Source organism: Trichechus manatus, unplaced genomic scaffold, assembly GCF_000243295.1.
Source record: "Trichechus manatus latirostris isolate Lorelei unplaced genomic scaffold, TriManLat1.0 scaffold00020, whole genome shotgun sequence".
NCBI classification, from domain to species: Eukaryota; Metazoa; Chordata; class Mammalia; order Sirenia; family Trichechidae; genus Trichechus; species Trichechus manatus.
The window spans coordinates 12,614,804-12,636,055 of NW_004443956.1; the positions used below are offsets into that span (position 1 = coordinate 12,614,804).

Below are 21,252 nucleotides of genomic sequence, written 5' to 3' on the forward strand. Positions count from 1 at the left end.
GCTGCTGCTGGGTGGGCAGAGCGCGGCGCCCGGCCCGCCGCCGTCGCCCGGTAAGGAGCATGGCCCACCGCCCGGAGGCCAGAGAAGCCGGCGCGGTTTTCTGGAGAACTGTGGAGTCTAGGAGAGCACTAAGGGCATTGTGGCGAAGTCGTGACCTACCTGGTAGAGGTGGGCGGGCAGTGCGGGGCCGTCCCTCGTGGGCTTGGCCCAAGTGAGGGACCTTGCTTGGGATGAGCTGTCCTTGTCGTGGTTTCCAGTCAACCTCTAAGTGGTGGCAGGGTCAGAGAAGGGCCCAGAAGGTGGGTGGGGGGAGGGGAGGAGTGGCCAGTGCTGGGTGCCCTGCCACACAGCATCACGGAATGTGAGGTCAGGACGGGATGCAGGAGACGGGACTCGCAGAAGATTGACTGAGGTCAGGTGGGCTTAGGCTGGACTAGAACTCACGTTCCCTAGCTCCCAGGCCACACTGCACTTTCTCCTGCCGCCTTTTCAGTGACTAGAGATAACTAACCTTTGAAACAGCCTGGAAGGATGCAGTTGCAGACAGGGAGCCTGGGGAGGGGAAGCAAGCACTGCCCAACCTGAGCGGCAGCTGGCCAGGGCAGGTCCATGCACGGTGGGGTAGAGGCTGGGCAGTAAAGCCTGCAAAGATGAAGAAGGTGGGCTGGTTGATGGAGGGCTCTGGGGAGCAGTGAGGCTCCCCTTTCCTGAGACACTGCCCAAGCCAAGGGGCAGCTTCTGGGGTTCTGAGGACAGACTACAGAGGAGGGAGTGGGAGCCTGAGAGGCGGGTCTCTGGGAAAGAAAGGGTGGCCCTGCCTTCCCACTAAAGAGGAGCTTGGGTGGGAGGGCGGGGCAAGGAGGGCTAGATAGCACCCCATTTGACCTGCCTCTCCAAAAACCCAGTAAGGTGCTCCTCCCTCTTCACCCAGGCTTAGGAATGTGGTGGGTGGCCCCACCCTGCTTCAGGTGAGCTGTTCCTACTCGCTGCAGGAGGCGGGCCCCCCCTGCCAAGTGCCCAGCCAGTTTTGGGTCTGGGCTGGGACCAGCTGGGATGGCCGCTAACCTGGGCCTCAAGTCTAGGCCCTGGGGGCACCTGGCTAGGTGTAGACTCAAGATGGGAACTAGTTCCCTTGTTGGAGCACTGAGGTAATGAGGGACAGGTCTGGGACGAGGAGGCTGAACCCACACCTGTCAGAGTCCTCTCCTTGACGACTGTGATGGCTGTTCCACTCAAAAATAACTTCCTGCTGCTCCTTGAAGGCTGGGGTCCCACTGACAACAGGGCCTTGGGCTTTGTCCTGGGAAGGGGACAGTGGTGGAAATCAGAGGTGTATGTGAACTGGGAGGGGAAGGGAGTTGTCTGTCCATGCTGTCCTGGTCCTAATGGGACTGCTTTCTCTCTGACAGACTCATTTGTGAACAGCCAGGAGTGGACCCTGAGTCGCTCTGTGCCGGAGCTTAAAGTGGTGAGTGAGCGGAGGCAGGAGGGCACGGGCTGGGAGAGGGGCCAGGTGTGCTCCTCCTCGAAGCTCTTCCTTCCCTGTCTTCTCTCTACCTGCCCTTTTCCCCACCCTTCCTCCCTTCAGCCCCACTCCCTCTCCTCCGAAGGGCTCACTTGCTTTTCCCACCCTCTCCTGGGATCTGCCTCACTCCTCCCCAATGCCCTCTCGCCTCTTCCCCTCAGGGCATTGTGGGGAACCTGTCCAGTGGGAAGTCGGCCCTGGTGCATCGCTATCTGACAGGAACCTATGTCCAGGAGGAGTCCCCTGAGGGTGAGTGTGGTGGTCATTCTGCCTCCTCCTTCCCCTTCAGCTTGTCTGTGCAGAGGGCTCTCTGGCTCTTGATCCTTCCCTGTCCTGTCGTGTCCACATCTTCTCTGGTCCTCTTGGCTCTCTCCACATTTGGTCACTGACTGTGGACTCTGTTCCTAGGGGGGCGGTTTAAGAAGGAGATTGTGGTGGACGGTCAGAGTTACCTGCTGCTCATCCGAGATGAAGGAGGTCCCCCTGAGCTCCAGGTGACACCCCTGTGTCATGGCGCCCCTCCTCCAGGTTCCCAGTGTGGGTGGGAGGGTTCAGGAGATACGCTCTCCTGATGGGGTCTGCCGGTGGGAGCTTTTTGGTGCCCAGGTGGGGTGGTAACTTAGCTTGGTCTCTCCACAGTTTGCTGCCTGGGTGGACGCCGTGGTGTTTGTGTTCAGTCTGGAAGATGAGATCAGCTTCCAGACAGTGTACAACTACTTCCTGCGGCTCTGCAGCTTCCGTAACGCCAGTGAGGTGCCCATGGTGCTGGTGGGCACTCAAGGTGAGGCCGGGCCCTCTCTGCGGGGGCACTGGGATGGAGGTGGCAGAGAAGAGAGAAGCGCTTGGGGACGGAGATGGAGCATGTGGCTGTAAAAACTGGGGAGGCAGGTGTGAGAAAGGCCCAGTACTGCCCCACACCTTTTCCAGTGCTGATGGAGAAGCACAGCCTTCCGTGACGCCCGTACCTGAAGGCTTGCTTGCTCCACGCACACTGGACCTTCCTCTGCTGAATCCTACGGTCCATATTATCCCGGAGATGGGAGGGGGCTTAGCGATTATCTAGTCCTTAACTTTTGACGTTAATAAACAGCGACTCAGACATTCAGAGAGATTGAGTGGCTGGCCTGGTTTCACTCATTGTGCTGGTGGCAGAGTTGGCGAAAGGCCCGCATTCTTAGTGCTGCGTCTTCCACTGCACCAGGCACGTTACCCACCGACTCTGACCATACCCCTCCCCCAACAGACGCCATCAGTGCTGCGAACCCCCGGGTCATTGACGACAGCAGGGCCCGCAAACTCTCCACAGACCTGAAGCGCTGCACCTACTACGAGACTTGCGCGACCTATGGGCTCAACGTGGAGCGTGTCTTCCAGGACGGTAACTTGGCACGGGGCTTGGGGCTTGCGGCAGTTGGGGCCGGGGGCCATCCCCCAAGAGGGCTCCCTGGCGTGTGGGGCTGGGTTTTGGGGTAAGGCTCTTGTCTGGGCTGTTCCTTCTCCCCAGAGGAGGTAACTGGCTGTGCTGTCCTCTGCAGTGGCCCAGAAGGTCTTAGCCTTGCGGAAGAAGCAGCAGCTGGCCATTGGGCCCTGCAAGTCCCTGCCGAACTCACCCAGCCACTCGGCAGTGTCCGCTGCCTCCATCCCTGCCGTGCACCTCAACCAGGTGGGCCCACCCTCCTCTCCGCCTTGGCTCTATCCATGCCATACATAGCTGTCTGCTGTGGAGGTCCTTGTCCCTGTGCGCGTCCCCGCCCCCTCCCCTTGCTTTGTATCTGCCTTATCTCCCATCCTTGCACATGGTTTTGAAAGCATTGGCTCGAATCTAGTTTAGCCTGCATGACTGGCCTTGACCTCACCTGCAGCCCCGTGCTGACTGTCCCTTCTTGCTATGGCTTCCCACCCCCTTCTCTCTCCTGTCCTCCTTCTCCAACCACTTCAGCTAAGGACACTTGAGTTTTGCTATAGTTAGCATTGTTAGAGTTGTCTTATAAGCTCCTTTCCATGGAACCCATACTCAGAAGGTGCAAAACGAGAGAGGTCTTTCAGGCTCAGGACTAGCCCTTGACAACGCTAGATAATGCCAAGCCCTGGCCACTCACTCCTCCCCCAGCCCTCTCCTCCCTCTGCTCACTGATGCTCGGTGATGTCTCCATGTGATGGAGGAGGCACTCGCAGACCCATCCACATGAAGCACTAGGCACTCACCCGCCTCCTGTGAGGGTTTGTGTGTAGAAGGGTCCTTGCCACAAAGTGGTGGATGGCTTTCAGTGCGGTGTGGGGTGTCAGGGAGCAGTGGTTACTTTTGAGCCAGGTCTTGCCACCATTCCTCAGATCATACCACTTGGACCCTATCCACTTCCTGGCCTTGATGATTTTTGGCTCTGTGTACGGGCCAGTCCTTCCTTTCATACCTGCGTTTCCCACCCCTTTGCTGTCTCTGTTTGATGCTCTAGACAGATGGGCTCAGTGGCGGGGTCAGATTGACAGGCACTCGGCCTTAGCTCTGCCAAGGCTACTGTCTTCCCAAGGCTCACCTGGCAGCACCTGGCGTTCTGACTACAGCCGGCTATTTTCTCAGGGACCTATAGGACATCTGAGAGGGTGGCAGGGATTTCTGTAAGTATTCCTATGTGGGCAAGATTAAGGAAGAATGATGGGTCTTTTCTTCACTATCCTGGAGCAGCTCAGCTCTGCATAAGGGCCCTGCCCCAGGTGGAGGGGGGATATTGCAAAGGCAGTATTTCATATAGTTACTCCTTGTGTGTGTGTGTGTGTGCTAGGATTAGAGTGAGGCAGCCAGGTCAGGACACTGTCCACCCAGTTGGAAGCCCTGTGAGCAGGCAGGCGGCCTGTCACTGTGTGTGCCAGGTCCTGGGCAGAACCTTGATTGCTGCCGGGCATGTTGCCCCCCTCCTGTGGTCTTGTCTTTCTCTTCCTTTCTTTCTCTCTTCTGCAACTTACTCTGGCAAGAAGTCTTCTGTCTTCCTGGGCTTTCCCTCTGTCCTTTCCCCATCACACACACTGCCTCAAAGCAGACCTCCTCCTCTAGTACCTGAGCCCAGCCCCCAGCCCGTCACCTGTCTCCCAGCCTCCTGCATCCCTGACATACATCACTGACTTTGGGGAGTCCAGGATGACCGGCTGCCTCAGTTGGCACCAGCACATGTCTGAGCCCAGGCCCATCTGTGAGCCCAGCCCCTAAAACCTGCCCACTTCCCTGCTCCATCTCAGATGTGGGCAGAGCCTTTGCCTCTGACCCTGTACCCCTGTCGCACAGAGCTGCCCTACAAGGGCCTCAGGAAGAGGGTTTGCTACCTCAAAGGCCTCCGTTCTGCACCTAGCTTTCCACTTGAGATTTCCTTAGGAGCTAGGAGCCCGTCTGCCACCCTCAGCCTTAGGCTGGCCCGCTGGTGTCCCTGCGAGGTCTCCACAGGGAGCAGAGCAGACCCCTGAGCCCCACCCCTGCCTCCCCTGCCTGTCCCGCACTGTACCCATGGCCGCCCTCAGTAGCCCTCTCTGTCCGTAGGCCACGAATGGCGGCGGCAGCGCCTTCAGCGACTACTCATCCTCAGTCCCCTCCACCCCCAGCATCAGCCAGCGGGAGCTGCGCATCGAGACCATCGCTGCCTCCTCTACCCCCACACCCATCCGCAAGCAGTCCAAGAGGCGCTCCAACATCTTCACGGTACGTGACTTGCCCTCCTCGTGGCCTGCCTAGTGCTCTCCCTTGAACAGGCCAGGCCTAGCCCAGGGCTCCGCCTCAGGAAGGGAATGGCCAGCACCATGGAGCCCAGGTCAGGGCGATGCCTCTGTGATGGACACAGACACACACGGGGCTGCAGGCTCCTCACCCAGCCGCTGTCAGACTGCTCCTCAGAGCCCATGGCAGGGCTCCCTCCCCACATCCCACACATCCCCCCTCAACCACACACACACCCCCCCTCAACCACACACACACCCTGTTCACAAAGCCCCTCTCTCCTTGAGCTCTTAGAATTCCTTTGGCAGCTTGAAGGGATCTTTGAATGCATCTAGTCTAACTATCCAACTCCTTTTATTCAGCAGCTAGTGGACTGGAAGCCAAAGGTGATTGGCCCAGGGTTACACAAAGGCTTAGTGGGCAGAGCTAGCACCAGAGCCAGGCCTCCAGGCCCCAGCCCAACTCTTTTCCATTTCCCCACGCTGCGGAAAGGAAACGGGTGTGCAGCAAAGGCTTCCAATGCTTGGGACCTTGGTCTCTGCCCCTCCCTGCTGCTCCTCACACTGCCTCATCCTCCCACTTCTGGGAGCGTCTTGCCCTCCCTGAGTGCAGCCCCAGGGCTCCGATGGTGTTCTCTTGGGAAGGCCAGCCCTCGCACATAGGTGCACTGGAGCCCCGGCATCTTTCCATTCTGCTCTGCCCTGTGGGCCCACCCTCAGACCAACTGTCTAGCTGGGATTTGGCTGGACTGTTCCGGGCGTCTCGGGTCAGGCCAAGGTGGGTGAGCTGGCCGTAAATTCTCAGGAGAGCACCAGTTCCTCTGCAACCTGTCGTTCTCTGTCACCCCATCTGCCTCTGCCTCTGGCGGGACACGCCCCCCCGAGGCTCCCAGGTTTTGCGCCCTCTTGCTCCACCCTGACCACACACCCCTCCTGCTGCCTGCTCTGCTCGAGTGCCTGCCGCACCCGCCTGCTGACTGCCACCGCCGCGTGCTGCGCTGCCCTGGCCCTGCCTCAGCTCGCGGCCTCCTGTTCTGTTCCCACCATGAGCTGTGCAGAGCCTTGCTTGTCCCCCACGCCTGCTGCTGCTGCGGCTGCTGTTGCAAGCCCTGGGTGCTCTGCCCCGGGACCGCTGCGTGCCCTTGGCGCCTGCTCCCCGACATCATGCCCCAGTCATCTGCTCCCACAGCACCATTCTTGGCCCCCCATCTTTATCCCTGCTGTAACGGCCCAGGGCATCCTCCCTTTCTCTGCCCCGTCACCACCCTCCACCTACCCATGACCTGGCTCTGCCACCTGCACCCCACCCCCTGCCCTCTGCTACCTGCCTGGACCGTGGTGACCCTGCTCTGCCACCCTTGCTCACGTGAGCTCACTGCCTGTCCCCACCCTCCGGGGCCTTCCACTCTCTGCATCTTCACATGTGACCTTCTTTTTCTTTTCATTGTCTTTATGGTGGCCTCAGTTACACTGTTGTCCCTGAGGTGATCTCGAGACGTGTCCATCTCTGTGGGTCATCTTGGGACCGCACCCTTCTTTATCATCGCTGTCGGTCTCCACTCTTCCCCTCACCCTCCAGCAGAACCACGCCTGCTCGCGGGAAGACGCCTCGTGCGCTGCCCACCACTGCTCCTGTGCCTGCCTGTGCTGTGGCTCCTGCCCTTGTGACCCCCTCAGGCACCCACGACTCCACTTGCTTGTCTTGTCTCTCTTGTCTCTGCTCCCTTCCTCTGGCGGGGAGCTGCCCCTGGACCCCTGGGGATCCTCAGGGTGGGGCCCCTCAGTACCCTAGCCCAGCTGGGCCAGGCTGCACTTTACTCCACCCGATGGTGTCTTCTGTCCGGGGACCTGGTGGCAGTGGTCCCGCCTCCTTCTTCCTCACTGGTTCCTAGGGGCAGAGGGCTGGCCTTTGGGCCATGGAGCGCAGGAGGGGCCCAGGACAGTGCTGCTGTGGAACCGCTAGGCGGCGCACCCTCCACGGTCCTTTCCCATCAGGTCTTCCTGCTCCCTTGGCTGTGCTTCCTGCCCCGCTGCAGCGGCAGCCCTGTGCCCCTCCTGTGCCCTGGGCTCCCAGCAGCCTGGGGAGAACAGGAGGGTGGGGGCCAGGGCTCCCGAGCGAGCGAGCGAGTGGGTGGCTCGGCCAGGGCGTCTACCCGCAGTGCAGCTGCCACCACTGCCGCCCGCACCTCCTGCTCCTGCTCCTCCATCTCCTCCTCCTCTCGCACTCTACCCTGCCTCTCCCCAGGCGCCTGGGTCTCTGCCCTCACCAGTGCTGACCGACTTGTGCGGTGCTTAAGTGTAACTTGCCAAAATCTCTATTCTTTCAATATTTGCAGATATGTGCCACTGTTTCCAACTTTTCATCAACAAAAAGGCCTTTCCAACTCCTTCCAAATTAGAAGACCAGGTGGTGACACACAGCACCTCTGGACATTGTCCCCTGTCGGGCCGGAGGCGGGCCGGGCCTGGGACTGCTCTCAGATGAGACGCGGCCGCCGCGCTCCCCTCTCCAGAGACCCACAGGAACCTTTGTAACTAACCCCACCCCCAGGGAAGGCTAGGAGCACTGGAGCCAGTGGCTGCGGGGCTGCCTGGGGAGGCCCCCGCCGCCTCCGCCACGCCAGGCCGCTGCATGGAGAAGAAGGGAGCTCACCCCGCACCGTCGGCCGGCCAGCGTGACGCCAGCGTGACAGCAGCCCCACAGGGCGGGGGCGTCCACGCGCCTGCTGCAGCCCAGCTGCTCCCGGGGGGAGCTTTCCTGCCCCTCCCTTCCTCTGCTCCTTCCTGCATGGACTACTGCGCACCTGCTCCTGCTCCGGACGCCGCAGTCACCGCCACCGCTTGCCTTTCCCCTCTCTTTGGCCTCCCTGTTTCCTAGGATCCGCATTCGGGTGGACTCTGCCCCAAGAGCTTGGCAGGGCACAGGGCCCCTTTGGGCATCTCTCCTCTCTCTCTCTCCGTCCACGGTGCCCACGGGCCGCGCAGCGTGCTCGGGGCACCGTGCTGTGTGGTGTCTGTGCCGCAGACGGGCCTCCTGCCCGTGAGCTTCCGGACTCTCTGCCCCCGGTTGTTGTGCCCTGTGCCACCAGCCTCCCTCGGCCCCACCATCCACCTCTCCTCAACCCCTTCTCTTACACCCCGGCCCCCTGGGCTGCGCGTTCCTCGTGCCCTTGGTATCTCGTGTCCTTGCTCTTCTGTAAGGGGCGGGCCCGGCTCAGTGACCTGTGCTGCTCTGTATGGTGCCGTGTGTAAGAATAAACCCGTTGGAATACTCGTGGTCTCAGTTCCTTCCCGTCCCGCCGCCCCTGCCCACCCACTGCCAGGCCCTGCCCAGGAGGAGGGAGGAAGAAGGGTGGGGTGGGTTCAGGCGGGCAGTGCCGCCCAGCATGCCCGTGCCTCCCGTAACCCGCCTTCTCTCTTCTCTTCCAGTCTCGGAAGGGTGCTGACGTGGACCGGGAGAGAAAGACAGCCGAGTGCAAGGTGGACAGCATTGGGAGTGGCCGGGCGATCCCCATCAAGCAGGTCAGCACTGCCTGCCCTGGGCCCGAGGGGCGGAAACCGGGGCTTCCAGATTCCCAGAATTTGGTTCTCTTCTGGGCCTCTGTGTGTGACGGGTTAAGAGGGGAGCACAGCCCCTCCCCAGCCTGAGCCCTTTGTGTCGGGAGGTCCTCCCAGAGGGTCTCTTTCCTGGCTCAGCAGCATGATGGAAGCATCCCTCTGGATGTGCCTCATCTCTGCCACAGGAGGGCAGCAGAGAGCCACCTCACACTCTAAACTGCTCTCCCGGCGTGCTGGCTGGCTCCACACGAAGGGAACTGGGAGAGGGCTCCTCTGTCAGCGCAGGCTGGGGTGCTCTGGCCCTCTCCCTTCCTCCCAGAAAAGGGGAAGCAGCCCCAGAGAGTAACCTGGGGAGTGGGCAGTGAGGGGATGCACGTCTCCATTCCTTCTCACAGGAGAGCATTAGTTGAGAGCGCCACCTCCTTCCCGAGCCTGTCTGGTGGATGGTCCACACCTCCTGTCATGGGACGCTGGGCTGGGAAAGGACACTGAGTGACCGAGAGTGTCTTTGCTCAAAGACAGCTGTGTGGGGCAGCTGCTGGAAGGCCGAGGAGCCCTGGAGCTGCAGGGTCTGCAGGGGGAGCTTTGACAAGAGCCGGGGCTCAGGTGTCTGCGCAGGTGGGCTGCTGGCTGCCAGGCTAGTGTGCTGTGCCCTCTGGGACACTGGGACACTGGGACACTGGGCACGGTTAGGGTTTCCGGGATCTGGGGGCCCTCTTCTGGCCTCTGCCTTGCCGTGTCTACAGGAGGCTGTGTTGCCAGGTTGTGTCGCAGAGAGAGACTGGTATGGTCAGAGCGCCCAAGTGAGCGAGAGTGAGGGTGGCTGGGCCCTCCTTCTGGGCAGCATGGCTGAGGCCTGGTGCAGGGGGGTGATCAGCGTGACTAGAATTCGTGTATGAGGCTGGGGTTTCTAGAATGAAGAGCCCCAGAGGTCAAAGTGAGGAATAGGGTGGTGACAGATGTCCTGCCTCTTCTGCTTCGCCCTTCCCTCGAAATACTCATTGCATTTATGCCTGATGGAGACACCTCTAGCTGGGTCAGCCTACGGGGGTGGTGAGAAGGCTGAAAAAGTCCACCCCCTCTCCCATGTGCGTGCACATACTGGTAAGCCCACAGACACCTGTTGTTGGTGTGCATGCCCCCAGCCCGGTGCAGCACAAATGCAGACCTCCCCGAGTTGTTCCTTTTGGGGGCCTTTTGCCAGGTGAGGAGCATGCATATGGGCTCAGGGCTGTCTGCTCCCAGGGATGGGCAGGGCCCAGGCGATCTATGGGGGGATGTGTGCTTTTTGAGTACATGTGTACGCACACCACACATGCAGTAAATTAGCAAGCACACACGACACATCAGGGAAGCATAGCCCAGAGTACCCCTTGCTGTCTGAGGATGGGGTGGCAGGGGCTGTATCCTCTCTCCTGCCGTGGTGAAAAAGCCCTGCATGAAGTCATCCTTGAGACTGCGAGCTTGCGCGTGCGTGGGGTTCTCTTCTGTCCTGAGGGTCAGTTGGGTCACTTCTGTGTTACCAGCCCACCTGCACCCCAGGGGCCCTCAGGAAGGGTTCACTGAGTCAGGTTGCTGGCTGGAGGCAGGTGTCAGGGGCCTGTGCTCCCAGTGCCGCCACAGAATCAGAGTAGTGAGGTATGGGGGTGCACCTGTTCTTACCAACCCCCAAGTGATGGCACTGTCTGGGGGGCTGTCTGTCCGTGCTCCTGCATTGTAGCCCACTTGCCATGCCTGTGCTCCCATACTCGGCCCCTCCCCTTTTCACCCTCCTGTCCCTTCTCCCCAGTTCTGCTCCTTCCCCTCCCCCCAGCTCCTGCTGGGAGTGGAGATTGCATTTCAGTTGCCATTTGCATTCCCAATCAATCCGGACTCCGCAATTAAGTCGGCTGGCGGAGCTGGGAGGGAGGCGGGCGGCGGGAACGGGTCCTCTGGGGGCTGTCGCCTCCGCTCAGCTTCCATCCCGCCCCAGATTGCTTCCTGCTTCACCGTGCGCAGCCTGGCTGGGCCAGGGAGGAGTGGGACCTCTGGAGCTCTCGCTGCCTCCTCTGAACAGATTCGGGAGGGGATGGCGAAGAGACCCCTTCTCTGCCCAGCGTTCAGCCCGTTTCCATTTCCCCTGCGGTGGCGGGTAGTGTGAGGTGGAGAGTCAGCTGGGTGGGTGGGAGGTGCAGGTGGGCGGAGGTGGGCTGAGGGTAGGTTGCGGCTTTCCCAAAGCCCTGGGCCAGCTCCCACACCTTCTTTACTAATGAGCATCATTACCCCCGACTGCTGGCCTTCCTCCTACCAAAGAGGGGGCCAAGGTGAAGGACGTGGAGAGGAGTTCTGAGTGAGCAGGGCCTCAGTGTCCACACGCCCACTCACTTCTCAGTGAAGAGGGAGGACTGGATGTAGCAGGGAAAGTTAGTTCTTGGGGATCCTTTAGTTCACTCTGTTTATTGTCCTAGGAAACTGAGGCCCAGTGCAGTGACAGGATTCCTGTGATGTTGCAGAGCTAGTTAGTGGTAGGAAGGGAAACAGCCTCCTGAGTGGAGGACCCAGCTGGGCCCAGGAGGGGAGGGCTTGGTGGGTGGTGAGAGGGGTTTTTGAGGAGAGGCCAGCATGGCCCTTCCTCCTGCATGCTGGGGCAGAGGAGAGCCTGGGACAGAAGAGAGCCTGGGGCAGAGGAGAGCCGGCCCTCCCTCGTGGGCAGGAGGACGGGAGGCCTCCTAAACCTCTCACTTCCTGCTTCTGAGAGGGAAGTGGGGGTGAGACTACCAGCGGGTGGGTATTTACCCTCAGGGGTCACTTGTGTTGCAACACTTGGCTACACTAAAGGGCAGGGGATGGGAATGGCTGTGTTGTGTTTGCTGTGGTTGCTGGCCTGTGGCCAGGGTGCCATGCCCAGAGGCAGATTAGGGGGAGGACTTATGAGCTCCTTCAGGGGTCACTGGCCGGTTGGCCTTCGGGAGTGTCCCGTGAGTGCAGCCTGTCTTCAAGAGCTCGTCTGGAGGTTAGGGCTTCTCACTGTGACAGGGGACAGGTAGCAGGAGGAATTCTCAGATGACTCACCTCTGTCGCTGATTTACCGCACCTCCCACGGCACCACTGTGTTTTGGGGGTGGCAGAGGAGGATGATAGAGGAAGAGGGTACCTTGGTGAAACATCTGTTGAAAAGTAGGAGATTGGAATTGAAGCTGCTCGGACTGCTGGATTTCGTTCCCTTTCTCACCTTCACCTCGTTCCCTGCTGGGGAGGGGAGAGTCAGTCAGGAGATCCTAGCCTACCTGCGTGCTGATCTCCCCCTTCACAGGCTGAGCCCCCTGTAAGGAAGAGCCCTAGAGGGGAAGGTGCAGCTGAGTTGGGGCCCGCCCCCGCGGGGCTCAGACCACAGAAGATGAGACTGCCCACCACCTCACACCATGTCTCCCAGCCCCATCTGCTTGGTTACATAGGGCAGGGCCCTGCGTCCTAAAAGGAGAAGCCATTGTAGGGCCTCTTTTCTCTCTGGCCTCTGTCCGCTCCACACATGGGCAGATCACATCTTCTTAACACCCCTCAGGATGGAACTCTGGGTGCTTCCCCTCTGCTACCCCAGCTGATGCGGATCCCGACCCCTCCCCATTTAGCCTGCAGTTTGTGGATCTGTTGGTGTCCCTCTCCCCCATGTAGGATTTTGGTCTGGAAATCTCTAGGGAAAACTGCCTCTCCTCGGCCCCAGGATGGTGATGCTGGGTTCTGCGGGTGATCTGCCATCTGGTCCACCTTCGTGGTGTTCCTGTTCTCTTCCTGGCCCTGGGGCCCGTTCTCCACCACTCTCTCACCTTGTTTGTTGTTTCAGGGAGAGGGCCCGGGGTGGGTGAGGGCGTCTTTCAGGGCCGACGTTCGAGGAGGATCATGGTCGGAAGGAGGCAGAGGCTCTTGTTGAGCATCTCCCGTGTCCTTTTCGCAGCAGAGCCTGCCTCCCTGAGCTCTGACAGAGACATCTTGGGTGCTCCCCCAGCAGTGTCCTGGGCATTGTGCTGGGTGCTGAGACTGTATCAATGAGCAAAACGGGTAGAAGCCCTCGCTGTCCTGGAGCTTTACTCATCCTTTTGCTTATCTAACTGCCACGTTGAAAGTCTGTTTTCTACTTAAATGGAAGTGTGGCTGCTGAGATTGAAGGCTGGGTCTTCTCTCTGCCCAGCTTGGGGGAGTCTAGTGCATTTTGGTTAGGTGACATTCCTGCCCTATTCTGGAACTCCTCCAGAGTGGCACAGGGGTGAAAGAACAGGATCAACTGGGATCTCTGTGCTGTCTGTCACCCCACCCCTTGGAGATGGCTTGGGAGTCATGGCCTGGAGCCTCCCAGCTGGGCCAGCACTGTCTCGGACCTCTCCTGTTGCTGACATAGCTCCGTGACCTGGAGGAGAAAGGAATCCCCCTCCCCCATGGAGCAGTGGTGCGTGGCACCTAGAGAGGTGGCCCCCCAGGCTGCTTCCTGGAGGATGGTCAGGCACAGCCAGGTTCTACAGAGACCTTGGTCTAGCTGGCTCTCCCTAGCTCAGCTCTAGGTCCTTAGAAGCTCCTTCACCCAGACAGGCAGAGGCCCGGGAGCAAGGGCGCGTGGAAAAAGAGATGGTGTGACAGCTTCTTCCGTTCCTGTCTCTGACCAGACCTGTGTTCTCAGGGCATCTTGTTGAAGCGCAGCGGCAAGTCCCTGAACAAGGAGTGGAAGAAGAAGTATGTGACCCTCTGCGACAACGGGCTGCTCACCTACCACCCCAGCCTGCATGTGAGTCCGGGGGACAGGCGGTGAGGGGGGAGGAGAGCAGGAGGTGGAAGGTGACGCCAGGAATGGTGGGCAGTGGACTTCAGGGATTGCAAGTCCGTTTTCACTGGAGAAGGAGGACCCAAGCCAGAGCTCCCTGCACCCCACAGCTGTGCACTGTGGCTGCACCCTGGGAAGAAGAGCATTAAGCACCCTGGCTAACATGCGGCTGCTGTATAGCAGTTCGGGGGCAGCTGCCTCCTGTCCGCCCTGTGTCCACGTTGGCATTGTCTCAGGAGTGGGAGTCAAACCACTTACACTGCCCTCCTGTAGGCCGGGCTGCCCATGCTGCCACACGGCACTTTGAGCTGGCCCACGGTCCTAGGAGGGCATGGCTCCTGGCCTGGATGGGGGAGAACGGAAGGCAGCTCAGCAGAGCTGTTGGGAATGCAGTGGGGCCTTGGATAAGTCCCCTTGGCAGGAGGAGGGGTGGAGCTGTTTGAGGTGGAGGTGTCTGGGGGTACCCGGCCTGTGCCCAACCTGGGGGCGGTTATTGACTGTAGAGTGGCCCGTGTGGCAGCTCCCCTGCCCTTCCTCCCTCCCTCCCCTCCCTGCGTGGCTCCAGCACACAGCTGTCACCAGAATCCATCTCTGTCACCACCCCACTGTGGGGCTAATGAGTTCTCCTGTGAAGCCCCTCCAGCACAGCACGGGGGCCAGCCCCACCCCCAGCCCAGAGGCCCTGGGCTTGCTCTAGAGGCCCCTAGCCTGCGTCCAATCTGCACGAGAGGCTAGCGAGGCCCACCCCAAGGGGCTCTGGGATCCCAGTTTCCCAGCCATAGCCCAACCCAAAGAGTACCTCCCAGACAGACCCACTGAGGAACCCGAGGCAGAGGCCCAGGCGTGGGGGGAGCAGCCAGCCAGTCTGCTTCACTTTAGGCCAGCCTCCATCTGATCCTCCTGGGGCTTCTCCCTCTCTGGTCCCCTGGGTACTGCCCCTCCCCTTAGTTAGAGGTCATGCCCTCCTGGTACCCCTCACTCTACCAGGAAGTGACTGTGCCAGGTGGGAGAAGCCACTCATCCAGGGGAACTCTGGTGTTAGTACAGCAGGCACCTCACCCCCTCTGCACATGCACAGACCTTGTCCCCCAGCATTCCCTGAGAGAGGCCGAGAGGCACTGGGGTCTGCTCACTGCAGGAGGACAGAGTGTTCCTCGGGCATCCAAAAACGTTTTGCGGGTGTAAGGCATTGTGACCATGTGGCAGAGCCTCAGTACCTGAGGGAGGTGGAATCTGAATAGGACTGGGTATTTCCCAGCTGAAAGGTCCCCCTCGAGGTTGTCTTCCCACCCTCCTGAGTCACGCAGAGCAGTGCTGAGCCCCAGAGCAGGCAGGGGTGTGCTCTGAAGGCCCCATTCAGGGCTACCTGGACAGGAAGCAGGGCAGCAGCCTGCGTCTGTCTCCATCGGCCCCCAGCAGTCAGCTGGGAAAAGCTGACACCCAGCAGTCCCGTCACCACCTGGTCCTGTGTCCTGTCCTGCATTCTTATCTGTCCCATTCTACCCAGGGTGAGACAGGAGGATGGAGGGGTCTTGGGACAAGGAGGGAAGAGTCAGTGGTTTTGTCTTGTTGAGTTTTCATATGGGAAGGAGGGTAAGGGCCTGAGGGATTCTGTTTGCGCACAAGTTAACACATTGGAAAGTTGGGGTTTGGAGGTGAGCTGAGTCTGGCACCCATGACTTTGACCCTAAGCATTACCCCTTTTTTCTGCATTGCTAAGAGGCCGTTTCTTTGGGGACTGACAGAGAAAATCCCTGTAGAGAGGCACCATTAGGGTAATAATTCTCGAGCCCTGCTGTACAGTCTTGAAGGCTGGGGACTAGATGCTGGCCAGCTTGGGAGGCTGCACTTCCTGACACACGTGTGGCTTCATATACTCCAGGACCTGGGACAGGTCTGGATAGCGTAGCTTCTGATGCCTGCCTTGCTTTCTTGCAAGGTGAGTTACGAGAAGCAGGCAGCTCTGCTGGCCACTACCCCAAGCCCAGGCCTGCCAGGCCCACCTCTGCTCCCCTGGCCCAGCAAGTTGTATGAGGTTGAGTGGACAGAGCCTGTGAGAGCATGCCTTCATGGTCTGTCACCAGCTATTGCTCACAGGCCACTCACTGCAGGAACAAGCAGGTGCAGGCGGTGACGTGTGTCCCGCGACGCTTCCGGAATCCAGCTGACATCTAGTCGATTCCGAATCATGGCGGTCTCATGTATGTCCGAGTAGAACTGTACTTCATATGGTTTTCAGTGGCTGATTTTTCAGAAGTAGCTCGCCAGGCCTTTCTTCTGAGGTACCTTTGGGTGGACTCGAACTTCCATCCTTTCAGTTAGCAGCCAAGCACGTTAACTCAGGGACTTCTCCGTGGATGCTCACCTCCTCATTAAGAAGACATGGTTAAGACCAAAACTGGGTGGTTATAGCAAAAGTACAAGTGAAGGCAAAGTCAAGGGCTGCCCCGGGTTGTTGCGCTAACAGGCCGTGAGCTCCATTCTAGAGAGGGGATGCTTTTTCTCATCCGCTTCCTCAATTCTTATTCATTCCTTGGTGGTCGCTGCACTCAGGTGTTGCCAGCTCGCCCCTTTGCCCTCTTTCCTAGCCTGAGCAAGCTTTCAGTCACTGGCCGTAGAAGCCCACCCTTATGGTGGGCAGCCTGGCCTCCTCCTGCGGCTCTCCCCCACCAACTCTGGAGAGGAAGAGCCCGCCCTGAGTCAGCTCTGAGAAAAATGCGGCCTCGTTGGTGCTCCTTTCTAGGCCCAGGACTTGCCAGTTGATGGGGAGGCTGGTCAGGCTGGCGGGGCCTGGCCAGCACGTGTGGAGGAAGAGTGGCAGCCTGCCTCGAGCTCTGAGCCCATTCTTGCTTGGCCCAAGAGAGCCCGCCATAGCCTCCCCCATTTTGCAGCCAGTGGAGCCATTCACACAATCACCTTCTGTTAATTCTATCTGCAACATCAATTAAATTGTTTGTAGAAACTAATTGAATGTGGCTTAATCACACATCTTAATAGCTTTCCACGCTCTGAACTCGTTGTTAATTCCAGTAATAAAACGAGATGAGAACGCTGGCTGGGTAATTAGCGAGGAGGCTGGGGAAGAAATTGCTGTTTGATGGTGGGTAATAAAGGCAGCCGTGGTGACCGCTCTCCTGAGCAGCCCGCTGCCGCCGCTACCGCCACGCTCCCTGTTCTGCTGACGGAGGGAAACGCTGTTGCTCTGCCCCTGGGTCCCTGTCCCTGCTGCTCTTCCTCTAAATGCTCGCCACCGCCATCCACCAGGGCCGATTCCACCTCTGCATGCAGCCTAGAGCTGAGCTGCCGCGGGAGAGGAGCCGGGGTGGCGGCCTTGCCCAGGCGCGAGGCACAGCCTGGCCTCAGTCTGCCTGAGATGCGCTAGTTGGATTCTAGGCTGTCCTTCCCTGAAGTCCTGGCCCATTGGCTCTGAAGGGAGTCCCTCCAAGCAGCTTTTATTCTTGGCAAGGTCAGCTTACCCGTCTCCATCCCAGCCCCAGGGCTTCAGGGCTGTCCTGCGTCCTGGGAACTGTCGCAGCTGCCCTGACCTCCTTGTGAACTAGAGCAGACCTGAGCCCCTTCCCCCATGATGGAGCAGCAGCTGTGCCTTTGGCCTGGCTAGCTGTTGACAGTTGTCTGGAGGCCTGTTGACAGTTGTCTGGAGGCCACTGGTTTGAGAAGGATTATGCAGAGGAGCTGGGGACAGGCACGTGTTGAGGCCTGGAAGAGGAGGGGCGATGTGGAGCTGCCTGGGCGTGGACTGAGCTGTGGGAACGGAGAGGGAAAGACAACACAGCCAAGACCTGGACAGTGAGCTCAGAGCAAGACTGGTGGCCGGCCGTGATGGGTGGGTGGGCTGGAGAAGGAGCTGGTAGAAGAGCTGTCAGAGGACAGGGAAGGCCCCTGGGACTGTTGCTGCCACAGCCACGTGGGAGTGCCCAGGGCTGAGACCGAGCTCCGTGAATGCAGTCAGTCTGGGGCGAGCCCCTCTTGACTGGGGAGAGAAGGGTGTCCGAGGAGTGCCCCAGTGGGTGGACACCGGCTCTGGTTGATTTCTGTTCTGTAGCTCTGCTGTCTGAGACCGAGCAGCAGTGCTCATTCCTTGGACCTGGGGACCCAGCCCAGGGTTGCAGGGGCTGCAGCTGTGGGAAAGGCTGCTCTCCCCTAAGCACGCACGGTCTTCCGACCCCCTTCTGAAGGGTGTCTGCCTGTGGGGTACAATGACTGCTTTGAGAATACCAGGTGACTTTAAGCTCAACCACAGATAGGAAGGAGAGGCCTCATCAGAGCCTGACACTCCAGCCTCAGTGGCACCCTCCTCCCTCTCCTCCGCCCGTGCCACCAGCTGTCGAGGACGCCCAGCCTGGGTGCAGAGGGGCAGAGGGGTGCCGTTTCCCGTCCGTCTGCTCTTCCTGATGGCACTCCTTCCCCCCTTCTGTTGGTTTCTTGGGACGCTTGCCCCTCGTCTATCTGATGGTTCTCTTTGCTCCTCCAGAGCGCAGGGCAGGCCTGGAGCCCCGGTGGGAGCCCCTGCTCTTTCACTGCCTCCTCCCTGCTCTTCTCAGGCTGAGTGGGGAGGAAATAGCGGAGGCCTTGCTGCCCCAAGGTGGGCAGGGGTGAGAGGGCGGGCCTGCAGGGGGCCCAGGGCTGCATCAGCAATGGCATCTGCGTGGAAGCTCTCTGGCTGCAGAAGTCCTCCGAGACCCTCATGATTGTGTCTGATCTGTGTGATGCCATCACAGCTTGGGCGATGCCCACCCAGAGCTCTCAGAGAGGTGTGACCCCTGAGGACGGCTTCTCCACACGAGGAAAGTGTTAGCTAGGAACTGTGAGGAGCTCGATGGTGAGGGGACATTGGAGTCACAAGCCCGGGAGGAGAGACCAGGGCCAGCAGGCAAAGCTAGACCAGGCCAGCCACTGGGTCTCAGACAGGAAGCAGAAGGGACCACGGGGGCAGGGCCCTGCTGTGCAGCTGCACCTGTGCTCTGCGGATAAGCGATGGGGGAGGGCAAGAGCTCAGAGCACAAAGTGCTTCCACCGTCTGGGCCCTCTGCGTGCCTCTGCTTCCAGTGGCCCCTGAGGGATGGACTTGAAGGGAGGATATGGGTCTGGGATGGGCTCTGGAATCTGAAAAGCCTGGGTGTGAATCTGGCTCTTCTAAGTTGCATTGTGTGATCCTGGGCAGATGAACTTTCTAAGCCTCAGTTTCTTCATCTGTAAAATAGGCATAAAAACACTTGCCTCATAGGGTGGTTGTGAAGATTATATGAGGTGATAACATGAAAGCAATACAGCAGTAAAGGCCTGGCACAGGGATGAGCAGATGATGATGGTGATAACTTCTGACAGCAAGGTGCCCGTTGGTACCTGTGAGACCACGGGCCTGTTGCTGTATCCCTAAGTCCAGCAAACAGAACCAAAGGCTCCCCGTTTAAACTGTTCTAAGCCCTGGGTGATATCCGAGGTGGTGGGTGGGGAGTATCTGAAGATGGCTGAAGTACTGGGTGGCCAGCCCCCAGGGCCTAGAGTGTGCCATTGTCCTGAACCTGCAGGGCTGACTGGTCATGGTAGGTGCCTCAGCCACGTGGGCCCCTCAGCCCCACCTGGGCCCACTGCTCGCCTGCCTTTGTGTTGCCCCCTGAGCCTTGGGTCCTGGTTCCAGATCCTCACATCCCCCTGGCTCTGCCTCTCCCTGGCTGAGCCCCCCAGAGCTGTGCTGGTCACACTGTGGATCTACTCATGATCCAGACTTGAGGCACTCTGTGGGTGCAGAGCCCCGCTTTCCCTCCCCTCCCCCACCCGGTGGCACAGGGGGAGACGCAGGCATTGAGAGGGTTAATGCGAGACACAGCCCGCAGCAGAGTGCCCTGTCCTAACGCGTGGCTGTCTCTCTCGCTCACGTGGCCTGCAGGACTACATGCAGAACATCCACGGCAAGGAGATCGACCTGCTGCGGACCACGGTGAAAGTGCCCGGGAAGCGGCTGCCCCGCGCCACGCCAGCCACAGCCCCGGGCACCAGCCCCCGGGCCAACGGGCTGGAGAGGAGTGGCACCCACCTGGGTGGGGGCTCAGGTGAGGCACGGAGGACGTGCTGCAGGGGAGCCTAGAAGGTCGGCACCTGGGGTACCCTGGGCTCCCACATGCTGCCGCCTGGCACCGTGCTTCAGGACCACCTCTGCCAAGTGGGCTTGCCAGACACGGCCCTAGTGGAGGGAGCTGAGGTGGTGCATGTGTCTAGACCATAGATGGCTTGGATAGTAGAATGGGGCCAGATCGCCTCTCGTCTGGGAGGTCGCCAGCACCAAAACCATCTCCCCTCTCATCTGGAGCAAAAGGCGAAGAGCTGACGCAGGCGCCATGTGGGAGCAGGGCCTCTGGCCCTTGTGCCCAGCCTCCAGCCCAGCAGGGACAGGGCATAGCAAGGAGCCTCCTGGCTGGGAACAGAGGGAGAGAAGAAGGAGCAGGGCTGCCGGGGTGAAGAGAGCCTGCGGTGAGGTGGGGTCTCTGTCAGGGAGCTTTGAGAGATGCCGCCCTGTATCCCGCAGGCTGGGAAACTGAGGCAGGGCAGCCTTCTGGTGCCACATTCTTACCATTCCATACGAGGCTCTGGTAAAAAATCCTCTGCCCCCTGCCCCCACTGCCCTCTTCTAGACCCAACTCTGCCTCCTCATCCTGTGTGGCAGTGACCACTCTGCCCCACTTCCCCACGGCTGCCCATCCCACGCCCAGCTCTTGCCCCAAGACTTTCCTCTGCCCCTGGCCCCCTCCTTATGGGACTTCAGTATCCCTGATGTTGTCCTCGACAACTGGACCTCACTTTCCCTGGGCCAGCGGCAGCTCCCCAAGACACTGGCCTGCCTGCAGGCTTGAGGGTCTGCGTCCCTGCCCCAGGGGTCAGCTCTTAGCAGTGGTTTCAGCTGGGGTGTGCCGCCTTCTCTAGAGAACATGTGAGAGGTTGTTTGTCACAATGGAGGGAGGATGCTGCTGCCACTTAGGGGACAGGGGCCGGGGATACTAAGTTTCCTGGATGGGTGGGACAGGCCTGAACAAAATGCTGCTAGTGCCATTGAGAACTCTGGATCAGAGAAGGTAGGCAGTGTGACAGCTTCCTGAGTATGGTCGTTGCTGGCGGGGAGGGCTAGGCCCCCCAGGCCCCCCACTGTGTGTGAGGCTGTGTTAGACTTTCTCCTCCTTGGCCACACTGCCCAGATGGGGCCCAGCAGAGGGCTGGGCAGGGAGTAACCCCATTGAGAGGGTGTGCCAGGTGTTATGGTGGACTCTGAACACCACGCCCGGTTACATAACTGTGAGGTGGAGGCACTCATCTCCCTTTTATTGGTGAGGAAACAGGCCCATTGAGGCTAGATGACTGTGGAGTGGGAGCTGGGGTTTGAACCCGAGCCTGTCCGCTTTCCTCTCCACCACCCTGAGCTCAGACAGGAAGCCCTTGAATTGTGCAGACAGACAGCTCCCATGCAGTGAGGGAGAGGAGGGAAGCAAAAGAAAAAGGTGATAGTCGCTCACCCACAAGCAGGCGTGCTGAGGGCCTCCCGCGTGGGGTGGCTGGGGAGGGGCCGTGCAGCACGAGTGGAAAGTCTCAGAAGGATCGGTGCTCTGCTGCAGGAGTTCTTGGCAGGGGTGGGGCACGGGGGCCAGCCTGGTCTCCAGGTTGCTCCCAGATC

The 21,252-nt window shown here is 59.9% G+C and overlaps 1 protein-coding gene across 1 annotated transcript in view; it reads left to right on the forward strand.

Annotated features, from left to right (window-relative positions):
* The window catches only part of AGAP3 (ArfGAP with GTPase domain, ankyrin repeat and PH domain 3), an 85,081-nt gene that overhangs the window by 55,523 nt on the left and 8,306 nt on the right, over positions 1 to 21,252 (forward strand). The window contains exons 2-11 of the mRNA XM_023727945.1: positions 1,410 to 1,468; positions 1,687 to 1,774; positions 1,934 to 2,019; positions 2,165 to 2,306; positions 2,769 to 2,903; positions 3,061 to 3,173; positions 5,052 to 5,210; positions 8,654 to 8,746; positions 13,431 to 13,535; positions 19,480 to 19,642. Of these exons, the coding sequence (XP_023583713.1) occupies positions 2,285 to 2,306; positions 2,769 to 2,903; positions 3,061 to 3,173; positions 5,052 to 5,210; positions 8,654 to 8,746; positions 13,431 to 13,535; positions 19,480 to 19,642 (790 nt within the window). The 5' untranslated portion in view covers positions 1,410 to 1,468; positions 1,687 to 1,774; positions 1,934 to 2,019; positions 2,165 to 2,284. The remainder of the gene's footprint in view (positions 1 to 1,409; positions 1,469 to 1,686; positions 1,775 to 1,933; positions 2,020 to 2,164; positions 2,307 to 2,768; positions 2,904 to 3,060; positions 3,174 to 5,051; positions 5,211 to 8,653; positions 8,747 to 13,430; positions 13,536 to 19,479; positions 19,643 to 21,252) is intronic.